At 40.0% G+C, this 14598-nt stretch overlaps 1 protein-coding gene across 1 annotated transcript in view; it reads right to left on the bottom strand.

Moving 5' to 3' along the window:
* The window catches only part of SLC9A9 (solute carrier family 9 member A9), an 876572-nt gene that overhangs the window by 573480 nt on the left and 288494 nt on the right, over window positions 1–14598 (bottom strand). Inside the window, exon 8 of the mRNA XM_040349109.1 lies at window positions 11853–11958. Within this exon, the coding sequence (XP_040205043.1) occupies window positions 11853–11958 (106 nt within the window). The remainder of the gene's footprint in view (window positions 1–11852; window positions 11959–14598) is intronic.

The raw sequence follows: 14598 nt of genomic DNA, 5'->3' as shown, positions 1-14598 counted from the left end.
CAAAGCAAGGTCCATAAAGACATGGATGAGCGAGTTTGGGGTGGAGGAATTTGACTGGCCTGCAGAGTGCTGAACTCAACTCAATAGAATACCTTTGGGATGAATCAGAGCAGAGACTGTGTGCCAGGCCTTCTAGTCCAACATCAGCGCCTGACCTCACAAATGTGCTTCTGGAAGAATGGTCAAATATTCCCATACACACTCTCCTAAACCTTGTGGACAGCCTTCCCAGAAGAGTTGAAGCTGTTATGGCTGCAAAGGGGGGGTAACACAATATTGAACCCTATGGACTAAGATGGGGATGCTATTGTAGTTTATGTGCATGTAAAGGCAGGAGTCCCAATATGTTTGATAATATAGTGTATCTCTGGATACCTCCAATAAAACGGGGTGAGATTGTAGTTGCCACACTGGATTTTCATTTTGGCAAGAAATATTAAGTAGTACTAACTAAATGTCTTTCTCCATAAACAAGCACATGCCGGTCTGTACATTTTTGTCTTCTTCATCGCTTCTTTAATGGAGCCAAATCACCCCCCACACAAAAGGGGGAGACAGCCAGATGAGCCAAAGGTCCAACTATGCATGTTGTACAATAATATATAGATCCTTAAAATGTTAAGGAAAATCAAGAGGGTCTATGGAGCTGATTCCAAGCAGATATAGGAAAGTTCAAAACTACTCTTAGAAAGTATTATTTTATTGAAAGGGTAGTTAGTTGATGCTTGGAATAGACTTATAGCAGGGGTAGTGAGTGAGTCAATAGGCTTCTAACATGCTTGCGACAAACATAGATTTATTCTAAAAAAAGGAAAAAATATATAAAAAAAAACTAAAAAATAAAAAATACAAGAACATGTATAAAAAAAAAAAAAAAATGGGAAGACTCAATGGACCACTTTTTGGTCTTTTTTCTTCTGTCACTTTTCTCTGTTTCTATTTTAACCAGTTCCCGACCCCCGCATGTACATATACGTCCACAATATGGCACGTACAGGCACATGGGCGTACACGTACGTCCTCGCCTATTAGCGGGTGGGGGGTCCGATCGGGACCCCCCCCCGCTACATGCGGAGGTCGGGTCCGCTCGGGGAGCGATCCGGGACCACGGCGCGGTTATTTGTTTATAGCCGCTCCGTCGCGATTGCTCCCCGGAGCTGAAGAACGGGGAGAGCCGTATGTAAACACGGCTTCCCCGTCCTTCACTATGGCGGCGCATCGATCGCGTCATTCCCTTTATAGGGAAGACACGATCGATGACGTCATTCCTACAGCCACACCCCCCTACAGTTGTAAACACATACTAGGTGCACCCTAACTCCTACAGCGCCACCTGTGGTTAACTCCCAAACTGCAACTGTCATTTTCACAATAAAGAATGCAATTTAAATGCATTTTTTGCTGTGAAAATGACAATGGTCCCAAAAATGTGTCAAAATTGTCCGAAGTGTCCGCCATAATGTCGCAGTCACGAAAAAAATTGCTGATCGCCGCCATTAGTAGTAAAAAAAAAAAATTAATAAAAATGCAATAAAACTATCCCCTATTTTGTAAACACTATAAATTTTGCGCAAACCAATCGATAAACGCTTATTGCGATTTTTTTTACTAAAAATAGGTAGAAGAATACGTATCGGCCTAAACTGAGGAAAAAAAATGTTTTTATATATGTTTTTGGGGGATATTTATTAGAGCAAAAAGTAAAAAATATTGCATTTTTTTCAAAATTGTCGTTCTATTTTTGTTTATAGCGCAAAAACTAAAAACCGCAGATGTGATCAAATACCACCAAAAGAAAGCTCTATTTGTGGGGGGAAAAAGGACGCCAATTTTGTTTGGGAGCCACGTCGCACGACCGCGCAATTGTCTGTTAAAGCGACGCAGTCCCGAACTGTAAAAACACCTTGGGTCTTTAGGCTGCATATTGGTCCGGGGCTTAACTGGTTAAATATCCTCATTGGCACTTCTTCCCCAAAGTTCACCTTTTAACCCCCTTATCATTGGTAGGGCAAAAAGCATCTGTTCCCCTCCACTAGGCCATGTTGCTCCAACAACACTGAGGAACAGAGGAGTTCAGCTCAGGAGGGGAAGGGCTGTGACAGGCAGTGCACACAGAGCGTGCACAGCCCCTTCCTCCTAAGCTGATAGACAAAATATGCTGTCTCCTCATCTCTCCATTTTAGTTTACATAAAGTCCATATTGCAGCCAACTATTCAACAGAAAAAATAGAAAATGTTAGCTTGTGTGGTGAATGATTGCAGCTGGAGAAAAGGACTTTCATTCACAAGAATACAAGCTGACAATATCACCACACTAGCTGTCTCTGACAAGTTTAGTAGTTGATGTGTGTTATTGTCAGCTTGTGTTTTTGTGAATGAAAATCCTCTTCTCCAGCTGCAATGATTCACAATACAAGCTGCCAGTTTCCATCATTTCCATTCCCCTGAGAAACAAGCAGCAGGTCTGGACGTTATATGTACTAAACAAGAGAGATGATGACATAAAGCACTGCAGAATGGAGACACATTTTTAAGCTTCGGGAAGCGGAGCTACAGCCAGCAATGGCATAAAAAATAAAGATTTAGGCCTAGATTCACGTACCCCGGCGTAAGAGTGGGCGGGCGTAGCGTATCGTATTTACGCTACGCCGCCGCAACTTAGAGAGGCAAGTGCTGTATTCACAAAGCACTTGCGTCCTAAGTTACGGCGGCGTAGCGTAAATGTGCCGGTGTAAGTGCGCCTAATTCAAATTGGGAAGAGGTGGGCGTGTTTTATGCAAATAAAGCATGACCCCACGTAAATGAAGTTTTGAACGTATGGCGCATGCGCCGTCCGTGGACGTATCCCAGTGCGCATGTGTCGGATAGAATGCCTAAGATACGTCGAACACTGCCTACGACGTGAACGTAACTTACGCACAGCCCTATTCACGTACGACTTACGCAAACAACGTAAAAAGATACGCTTGTTCCGACGTCCATACTTTGCATGGGCTACGCCACCTAGAGACCTGCTTTATCTTTACGCCGGCGTATGTCTTACGTAAACTGCATAACTAATTGCGACGGGCGTACGTACGTTCGTGAATTGGCGTATCTTGCTCATTTGCATATTCAACGCGGAAAACAACGGAAGCGCCACCTAGCGGCCAGCGTAAATATGCACCCTAAGATACGACGGAGTAGGAGACTTACGCCGCTCTTATCTTAGCCAAATTTAAGCGTATCTGGTTTCCAGAATACGCTTAAATATACGACGGCGCAGATTCGGACTTACGACAGCGTATCTACTGATACGCCGACGTAAGTCTCTGAGAATCTGGCCCTTAGTTTAGTTACCATAGCATCCACTGCTTGTATTTTAATGGGGAAAAATGCTATGTGATAATTGTTTATTATTCTAGTGATAGACCCTCTTTAATGTAAATGTCGCCTGTCAGGTTTTTACTGTGGTCTTTCACCCCATTGGGAACAACTGTTAGATTTACAAATGCCACAAAATAAATTTTTTACAAACCAAATATTTCAGTAGCATGAATATCAAATCCTAATTTAGCTAGCCTGCAATGTGAATAAAATCATTATTTTTTCTTACTGAAATGTAGAAACATTAAAGACACTAATGCCTACATCTATACATCTACAGCAGGGATATGCAATTAGCGGACCTCCAGCTGTTGCCAAACTACAAGTCCCATGAGGCATAGCGAGACTCTGACAGCATCAAGCATGACACCCAGAGGCAGAGGCATGATGGGACTTGTAGTTTGGCAACATCTGGAGGTCCGCTAATTGCTTATCCCTGATCTACAGTATCTATGCTATTTCTTCAATAGATTTACTGTATATACTGTAGCAACTTTCATATACTCTACACTCATATTATTTATGGGGGGGGCGGCCCCCTCGGACACGGAACATCACAGATCATGTTAAAGAGCCTATAACCATGTGATCAGTTGTGTCCAATCACAGCTGATCAGTGTAAATATAAAATTACAGTTATCAGCATTCCCTCCTCACGCTGACTCCTTAGTTGGGACATCTGCACTGATAATCAGTGCAGCCCCATCAGTGATGCCTGCCAGTGCCTATCAGTGATGCCCTTTAGTACCCATTTGTGATGGTATTTTTCTCTAAAAATACCAAACATGTTATACTTACCTACTCCGCATAGTGGTTTTGCACAGAGCAGCCCGGATTCTCCTCTTCTCAGGTCCCTCTTTGGCTCTCCTGGCCCCTCCCTCCTGTCGAGTGCCCCTACAGCAAGCAGTTTGCTATAAGGGCACCCAAGCCAAGTCACAGCTCCCTGTGTCCATTCAGACATGAAGCTCCATGGTTCGGCCCCACCCCTCTCTCTCCTGATTGGCTGAGTTTGATTAACAGCAGTGGGAGCCAATGGCACCACTGCTGTGTCTCAGCCAATCATGAGGAGAGTCCCAGACGGCCAAGGGACTCGTTGACATCGCTGGAGAGAGATGGGGCTCAGATCAGTGTTAGGGGTGCTGTGGAGGATGCTGCACAGAAAAGGTTTTTTTTATCTTAATGCATAGAATGTAATACAATAAAAAAACTTTGTGATTTTACAACCACTTTAAGTGGTCTCAAATGTATCACAGACAGACACTCCCTTCCTAGGAACAAGAGCTTGCCAGAAGTTTGTTTCCACTATCCTCACTATCCCAGTGCATGTGAAAATATTCAAACACAAAAAAGAAATAAAAAAAAAAATTCAAACACAGCCCTGTAATATCCCACATAGAATGAATGACTTAATTGTTTCTCTCAAAGGGAGCATGATCCAAAAACAGCTGAATCAAAACCACATCTTGATCAAAAGGATGCCAAGTTGGATCATACATAAAGGCATAATGCTGCTCAGCTGTGTCAGTCCAGCAAATGACACATCCAACATCAATAAGTAGCAGTTGACATGGAATCAAAGAGGAAGTTTTCATCAATGTCTAGGCCGCTTAGTAAGACTGTACGAACCTTTACACTTTAAATAATTAATGGATAGGTATAATCATTGTACTGACAAATAAATTGAAAACTCACTTTAGTTCAGGCACATCTAGCTTCAGTGCCAAGTACATTTTAATGCATAGGATTTGTGCACAGAACTTTATAATCAGAGATTATTACTTGAGCATATAAAGTCTCTGAGTTAAATCCATCATACAAAGGGGTATACATATATATATATATATATATATATATATATATATATATATATATATATATATATATATATATATATATATATATATATACACAGCCTATGAGCTATATACAGTGCCTTGAAAATTATTCATACCCTTGAAATTTTCCATATTTTGTCATGTTACAACCAAAAATGTGAATGTATTTTATTGAGATCTTATGTGATCAACATAAAAGTAGCACATAATTGTGAAGTGAAAGGAAAATAATAATTGTTTTTCAAAATTCTTTACAAAGAAAATATGTGAAAAGTGTGGCGTGCATTTGAATTCATTCCCCCCCCCCCCCCCCCCCCGAGTCAATACTTTGTAGAACCATCTTTCTCTGAAATTACAGCTGCAAGTATTTTTGGGGATGTCTCTACCAGCTTTGCACATCTAGAGAGTGACATGTTTGCCCATTCTTCTTTGCAAAATAGCTCAAGCTCTGTCAGATTGGATGGAGAGCGTCTGAACAGCAATTTTCAAGTCTTGCCACAGATCCTTAGTTGGATTTAGGTCTGGGCTTTGGCTGGGCCATTCGAATACATGAATATGCTTTGATCTAAAACATTCCATTGTAGCTCTGGCTGTATGTTTAGATTTGTTCTCCTGCTGGAAGATGAACCTCTGCCCCAGTCTCAAGTCTTTTGCAGACTCAAACAGGTTTTCCTCTCAGGCCCCGTACACACGTCCGAGGAACTCGACGGGCAAAACACATTGTTTTGCTCGTCGAGTTCCTTGTGAAGCCGCCGAGGATCTCGGCGAGCCAAGTTTCCCCATTGACTAACGAGGGAATAGAGAACATGTTCTCTATTTGACCCGACGAGATCCTCATCCGTTTCCTCGGCCGAAAGTGTACACACGGCCGGGTTTCTCGGCAGAATACAGCTCCGATAGAGTTTCTGGCTGAATTCTGCAGAGAAACTTGGTCGTGTGTACGGAGCCTCAGATTGCCCTGTATTTGGCTCCATCCATCTTCCCATCAATGCTGAGCAGCTTTCATGTCCCTGCTGAAGAAAAGCATCCCCACAACATGATTCTGCCACCACAATGTTTCACAGTGGGGATAGTGTGGTCAGGGTAATGTGAAGTGTTTTCCACCACACATAGCATTTTACTTTTAGGCCAAAAATTTTGATTTTGGTCTCATCTGACCAGAGCATCTTCTTCCACATGTTTGCCGTGTCCCCCACATGGCTTCTCACAAGCTGCAAATGGGAGTTTGCATGGCTTTCTTTCAACAATGGCTTTCTTCTTGCCACTCCTCCATACCAGATTTGTGGCGTGCACGACTAATAGTTGTCCTGTGGACAGAATCTCCCACCTGAGCTGTGGATCTCTGCAGCTCCTCCAGAGTTACCATTGGCCTCTCGGCTGCTTCTCTGATTAATGCTCTCCTTGTTCATCAGTTTAGGTGGATGGCCATGTCTTGGTAGGTTTGCAGTTGTGCCATACTCTTTCCATTTTGGGATGATGGATTGAACAGTGCTCAGTGAGATCTTCAAAGCTTGGGATATTTTTATATATGTTGTTATATTTTTTTATAGCCTAACCCCAATTTAAACTTCTCCACTTCTTTATGCCTGACCTTCCTGGTGTGTTCCTTGGCCTTCATGATGCTGTGTGTTCACTAACAAACCTCTGAGGGCTTCACAGAGAAGCTGTATTTATACTGAGATTTTAGTTAGGGGTATCAGAGGGCTCAATACAAATTCACACCACACTTGTATCATTTTTATTTGTAAAAAAAAAAATGAAAACCATTGATTATTTTCACAATCATCACAATTATGTGCCACTTTGTGTTGGTCTATAACATACAATCTCAATAAAATACATTAACACTTTTGGCTTTAACATGACAAAATTTGGAAAATTTCAAGGAGGTATGAATAGTTTTTCAAGGCACTGTATACTGATAGACACTGCAAAGTCCTGAATATACTTAGCTGTCCACACAGGTTTGTTCAAATCACCTGCTGAAACATTCCTTGCTTAACCGCTACCCAATGGCTATCCTAGGAGTGCAGGAATGTAGGTCATCTGGGTCCCTTTCAAAAAGTGTGCCCATATATGTGTACCAAATAGCGCCATTGCATGACTTCTCTACGTGCATTCAATGGCATTGTAGCAAAAAGTAGGATTGTTGGCTCTATACTCGTACATACGCCTTTGATATAGCCTGCTCACTTTACAGCTACAGAATCTGAAAAGTCAATGCAGCTCACATAAGATGCACCAATGAGGAACTGACTGACTTAATACTTAACACACTACTGCAAAGTCAGGGTAATCTTACTCATGCTATTTAAATGGCATGCTTATCAATTCCTTCATGAATCCAATTGAATTTTGTGGTGATTAACACAGCATTCATTCTGATAAGAGTAATGCTGGTACAGAGTCAAGGCAATTAAGAAGCACATACAAAGCATATTGTAATTAACTTATGCAGTATATCAGTAATTTAGTGTTTTGTGCTTTTTAGCATCAAATCAAAAAAATGAGGATTTCTGCACTGCTCTGAGGTTAATAGCATCTCCCATTTAGGGGATTGACTCTGTCTAAATGTAGAAAAGCATAAGAATAGGCTGGCAAACTGAAATTGATGGCTCCTATTAACATCTGCAGTGCAAAACGACTGTTTCCATTAATTCAAATGGTTATTATCAATATCAAATCCCATGAAACAGATTGTGACATATGGACAATAGAACACATATTTTCGAAATGGCTCTTTTAATATCAAAACAATCGATACGGGAATTTAATGTAAAGCCTTTGCTGTCATTTACAAAACTGCAACCTCAAATGCCTAGCTTATTGCAGTTTGCTTTTAAATCAAACTTGTCAGGACAACATAATGAAAATGTTTCTCATCAAAAACCAATCAAGCACAGTGATTTTTTCCACCTTGTTGCAGCACCAGTGTGATTACAATGGTAGACTGTGGGTCACATCTCTAAAACAAAAGATCATCAGTTGACTCTTAAAGACTACACATAGCCATTCGCATCTACCCTTCAGTTCTCTCTGCTGCCTACAGCATAAATGTTTTTTGTTTTCTTCAGTTTGTTTAAAACACAGCAGGGAAATTGCACAATGATGCAGATTTTGAATACCCGCACTTTTTCCCATTGTACAAAAGCATTATGCCTGCAGTCTAAAGGGGAGGGGCTTAGAATTAGCGTAATGGAAGCCATTTAATGTGGTTGTAAACCCTTACATATACCCAATGAAGTGACTATTTTCAGTCCTCTCTTATTCACAGTGTTCAAAGTGCAGAATTTATACAGCTTGTCTGAGCTTTCGAAGAGCAGGGGTGGAGAGCTTAACTGACATCAAAGCTCAATGAGGGGAACTCAGAGCTGATTGGAGGGAAGGGACACACCCCTCTCCACATAGCACACAGGAATGGAGCTGAGGCTGTCAATCACAGGCTGTATGCTGGAAGACAGTGAAGGGTTAATTGAAGAGGTGATAGAAAAAAAAAAAGAAAACAAAAAGAAAATAGTTAGGCAGATTTCTCCATAAGGAAGAGGTCCATCACCTTAAGACTCTAGCAAAACACAGAGAACTCAGAGTGGGGCAGGGTTATAAGAGCAGGAATCCAATCACATGAAGGTACCAGCCTGATAACCCAGGGTCTATAAATACTCATCCTGTGTTCTGTACAAGGAATGGTACTTATATTCAAAGCCAATTGTGCCTTGTACTGGTGGCTGCCCCCTAAGTTGAAATCTGAAGTCATCTGATCCCCCCACCTCTTCCCCCTGGGCTGAAATCTTCTGGTGCTGCAGCTGTTAATACAAGTCTTGGACCTGTCACAGGTACTTGTCAAAAGTGCCAACTTTCCACCCCTCTCCTCCATCAATAGAATCTGTACTTCCATCAGTGAAAAGTGGTCTATGAACGAAGGAGGCAGACCTTTCATTCAACCAACTGTTCTCTATTTATAGATTGCATTCATTGACAGAAGCTATAGTACAACTTTTACAAAGATAAATGTAAATGGAGTGGAATGGGTGGGTGGATCTAGTGCTTTTAATTAGCCCCGCAGCAATAGAAGATTGCCACTGCCGGGGTATAGGATGGTAAGCTGAGGACGGGTTTTAACTAAGAAAGCAGCCAAGGGACACTTCACATTGAATGTGAGTAGAGTTCCATGTGCTGATTTAAAAAGAGAAAAAAATAATTTTACCAAAATTAAAACAGCTACATATATAATGAAATGTACATGTGCTTTAACTCCTCAAAACAATTTGTCAAAGGTGGAGTCATCTTTCAATAAATATTTTCTAGTTAACAAAGGCAAAAGTGAAGTGTCCTCAATGAAAGCTTCCAAACCAAAAGATACGCTTAGATATATATACGCCATATGGATTTATGGAGGTGTTCCATAGAAGTCAGTGAGGTTACTGCTAGCCAAACATGTGGAAATTATGGAAGCTTCCCATCATCAATTTACCACTCACAGTTTCAATAATTTCTCAAGTTCAAGTGATCAAACAATTGAATTTTTTATTTTATTTTTGCCTTGAAACTTGAAAAACATTTAAAACTGAGGGTGGCAGATTGCTATGGTCCTTTTATTTATTTTTTTTGTACAACTTTTTTTCTCAATCAAAACTTGAAAAGTTTTTAAAATATCCACACAGTGAATGGCCATCTGCAGATACATTTGGGTAGGTTTGAAGATGGAACTAATGAGTGTGGAATTCAAACAGAGAAGCTGCAATTATGAATAAATTACATCCACTGTATCTGTCCCTTCACTCCACCCACAATTAAGATTTAGATTTTTAAGGAATGCATTTTATTTTTGTTATAGCCCCTTAATCTCCAGCAACAAATGAACTGTATCTTTTTTGTATGTGTAAATGGTCTGGCTCTGTGCAGCTATCATTAGATTCCAGCCTGGAGCAAAGTCGGAGCTCTTGAAGTCCTGCACATAATCTATGATTTACAGGCACAATTTTACACTGCATTGTGATGTATTAGACTCAAACATTTCTTAGCTCACGCAATTCTGCCATTTATCCCAAATTATTTTGTATTGCCTTTTGCAATATAAAAATGAAAACTGAACAATCCTGTAAATTAAGCCTAAAAAGAAAATTGATAAGATAAAATTTTATGATAAAATCTGCATGTAATTAAATACCATAACTATCTTAAAACTTCTGGACATCTACAGTAAAACCAATAAGAACGTTTTTTAGCACTTTTAATTTATTGCACAATACAGTGCAAACAATAATAATGCCGTGCACAATTGAATAAGGGCAGCCACAGGCAGGTAGAATCTTCTCTGAGAACATCATGTGACAAGAAGTCTGTCCCTCCTTGCATGAGCTACTGCACCAACAAGATTGCTGCAATCATCTGTCAGCTTGAATGATTTAGGATTTTGGGCTAGTTTCATAAAAAGAATCATTATTTTATTCCAAATAAAAACAACTGTCGAACTCATTGTACAGTAAAAATGTAAAACAATCTCCTAAATAATATTTATAGTTTTTCTTGTTATACCCTACACACCAACTTTTACAATGCATGCTCAAATCCACAGATTTTTTTTTTTTTTTTATAAGACTGCATATGGCCATTTTAAGCCAAAGCAACCACCTGCAAAAACTTCAAGCATTAGCAGATTTCACGTTTAACAGTTACCTTGTAGTCAGTATGGTCCAGTGCATGTGTGTGCCAGGAATCTGGCCATGAAATACAGTGTCTGCATTAGACATCTGTACTTAGAGATGGGTGGCATGGCGTAATATATGACAAAGTGGGCCTAGGTGTAATCAGACAGTCCACACAATAGAAATTGAAGGTAGCCAATGTCTATCAGGGGGTCACCCCAGTACCAAAGGATGACAGGGCAGCATAATTGAAAGTTGTGCTATGATTTATAGCCAAGGAAGAAACAAGGAAGCTAAGAACCAAAGAAATAGCATAACAGTAAAAGTCAGGAGTAGTAGCAAGCTGAGCTGTACCATCTTAGGGCTGGTAAACACAGTTCAACAGAAACTGGTCAACAAACGACCTGTGTGTACAGCAGCCTGTCTGACCTGTCTCAAACTAGCATGCTGGAAAACCATCTTCTGATCGGCGCTTGCAGCCAATGGTTCCCCTGTCAGAACACAATAGCTCAGCGGAGGAGATTGCCACACTAACATCAGATGTGTTAGTATAGCGACTTTTCGATCTTTTTTTTTTGTTCAGCCCGCTGGGTTGAACATGAAAAAAAAATTGTGTGTGTACCTAGCTTTACTAAACCTTATATGGAGAAACATTAATCTTTTCGATCTTTATGCCGGGGGAAGCAATTTGTACTGTATATGAACACTTTGCAAAGGCTGGCTGCTTTGAAGTTTGGCAAGTAGCTCAACTGAGGTCAGGATCAGCACAGTAAGTAACTACAACAATCAGAAAAAGCAGAATCACAATCCAGTGTTACAGTGTGCAATCAGACTATAGGCTCTGATACCATTTCCAAAGTTGCATGGACCAACAAGAATATGTACAGATGCCTCCAGGCACTTGGCCTCGCCTACGTACATCATCAGCGTGCATGCATGGAGAAATGGAGAGAGTGTTCCCCCCCACTGGAATGCAAATAATCATGTCGGAACATAATGCACATACCTGTTAGCCCCACAGCTTCTGCAGATAGGAAGGCACTCCATGAAAGTAGGAAAAATAGTCCTGTTTCCAGCATAGGAAACTCACACAACTTGGTAAATTTTGTCAAGTAAGAAATGCATTAAGGAAAACACAAGAAAATTCATATGTGCATAATCATCTCTACAATTCCTAACTAAATCTAGAAATACATTATATAACAATCTAGTGCAGAAAACATTTTGCCATTTCTAAAAGGTATATAAACCTAGTTTGATAAAGCTGTAATGGGAGTGTCTTACTAAGGCTTTGATTTATTTATAGTGGGACAGAGCTAATACCAATAATACCAAATTTATTATCAGTCATTCCTAAAAACCTTGGAAAAGCGGAGTTTAAAAAAGTCTCAATTCATTTTAAAGAATCATGTTTCCAAGAATTGGGCCTCATAATTATAGTATACAGTCAGGTCCATATATATTGGGACATTGACACAATTCTAATCTTTTTGGCTCTATACACCACCACAATGAAACAATCAAGATGTGCTTTATGTGCAGACTTTCAGCTTTAATTTGAGGGTATTTACATCCAAATCAGGTCAACGCTGTAGGAATTACAACAGTTTGTATATGTGCCTCCCACTTTTTAAGGGACCAAAAGTAATGGGACAGATTAACAATCAACATTGGGATGGTATGGATTTTGAGGGGAGCCCCCACACCAATTTTGTTTTTAAAACATGGCAAGGGGTCCCCCCAAAATCCATACCAGACTCTTTTTCGAGCATGCAGCCCCGCAGGTTTGTAAAGGGGGGATGAGTGAGCACGCCCCCCCCCACCCTGAACCATACCATATTGTCATACGATGTCCGTTAGCTGGCTCTCTCATCTCGGCGGGCATCATATGATGTCCTTGGCATTGGGGGGCGCCAAGGAGCTGATGTGCGTGCCCGGTGGCCGATATGTCCACCGGGGACATGCGATAGCTCGTGACAGAGCAGGAACGTAGATCTGTGTGTGTAAACACACAGATCCACGTCCTGTCAGGAGTAAGGAGTAAGATTGTGTGTTCCAAATATATACGAACACTTATCGGTCTCCTCCCCTAGTCAGTCTCAATCCCCCCACAGTTAACACAAGTCAGGTAACACATTTAACCCTTTGATCGCCCCCTAGTGTTAACTCCTTCCTGTCAGTGACATTTACACAGTAATCAGTGGCTATTTATAGTACTGATAGCTGTATAAATGTCAATAGTTTAAAAAAAAAGTGTCAAAGTGTCCGATCTCTTCACCGCAATGTCACAGTCATGATAAAAATCACAGATCACCGACATTACTAGTAAACAAATAAAAAAATAAAAATGGCATAAATAACCTATTTTGTAGACGCTATAACTTTTGTGCAAACCAAATGAATATACGCTCATCGCAATTTTTTTAATCAAAAATATGTAGAAGAATATATATCGGCCTAAACTGAGGAAAAAAAATGTTTTTTTTTGTTTTTTTTAAATAAATTTGGGATATTTATTATAGCAAAAAGTAAAAAATATTGTGTTTTTTTTCAAAACTATCGATCTGTGGCGCAAAAAATAAAAACCGCACCAGTGATCAAATACCGCCAAAAGAAAGCTTTATTTGTGAGAAAAACAAATTATCAAAATTTCCTTTGGGTACAGTGTTGTATGACTGTGTTGTCATTAAAAATGTTACAGTGCTGAAACCTGAAAATTGGCCTGAGCAGGAAGGGGGTGAAAGTGCCCAGTATTGAAGTGGTTAAAAATGTATTCACTCTTATCCAGTTCTTTCGATGTGAATCAAACTTTACATCAGAGTTTCAGATCATGTACAACCTTGGACGTATTTTTGTTCTTAGCTTTTATGAGGTTTTGCTCATTCCTGGATATTTAGCAGTAATGGATCTGATTTTACATATGCATTTAAATCATAAACTCAACAGTGACCAGAAGTGTTGGTCTTTGGCTGACATTTATATATTTACTTGATGTATTTACTGCTCATCCATTAATGTTCATGATGTTAAAAACAGGAAGCAACTAGTTTGACTTGCCTGGTTCACTCTGCACACCAGTACTTGATCCCTTCATATGTAAAACATCATAGGCAACAATCTGGTAGCAGAGTTACCCATAAGCATGGGAAACACAGAAGCATGTAGGAAATACTAATTTCTTGTGCAGATTATTTAAAATCATCACAATTATAACAAATCGTGGCCTGAACTATCTTGCTTTGCATGTAATGAGTCTATCTTGTACATTAGTTTCACCTTTTAAGTTGCATTAGTGAAATAAATGAACTTTTGCACAATATTCAAATTTTTTGAGTTTCACCTGTATATCCCTATAGATCAGCACTATGGAAGTAATTTAGAAATGATGAGTGGGTTTACATCCATTTTAAAGAAGAATGTAGCATAGCTCCCAACTGTCCCTGATTTCGAGGGACTTTCCCTGATTTTGGAGCAATGTCCCTCTGTCCCTCTTTCCCCCTCATTTTGGTCTGATCTATATAGTTGTATATAAAATGCACTTTTTAACGTTCAAAAAGTGTTTCCCAGTGCTAAACCTTTCATCCAAATTCTAAATTGCTGCATTTGTAAATTTTTAAAAGCCAATATAAAGGAATAGTAGTAGTAAAAAAAGCCCTTGTGGATTTAATTAACCTTTTTTTGGTTAATTTTCCTTTAAGGGTGTGTGGCAGGGGGCGTGTCCTATGCTTACATACGTTTGCTAGTAGGTGTCC

This window comes from Rana temporaria, chromosome 4 (assembly GCF_905171775.1).
Source record: "Rana temporaria chromosome 4, aRanTem1.1, whole genome shotgun sequence".
Classification (NCBI taxonomy): Eukaryota; Metazoa; Chordata; class Amphibia; order Anura; family Ranidae; genus Rana; species Rana temporaria.
Note: the sequence above shows the minus strand (reverse complement) of the source record. Positions and strands in the feature narration are given on the sequence as shown.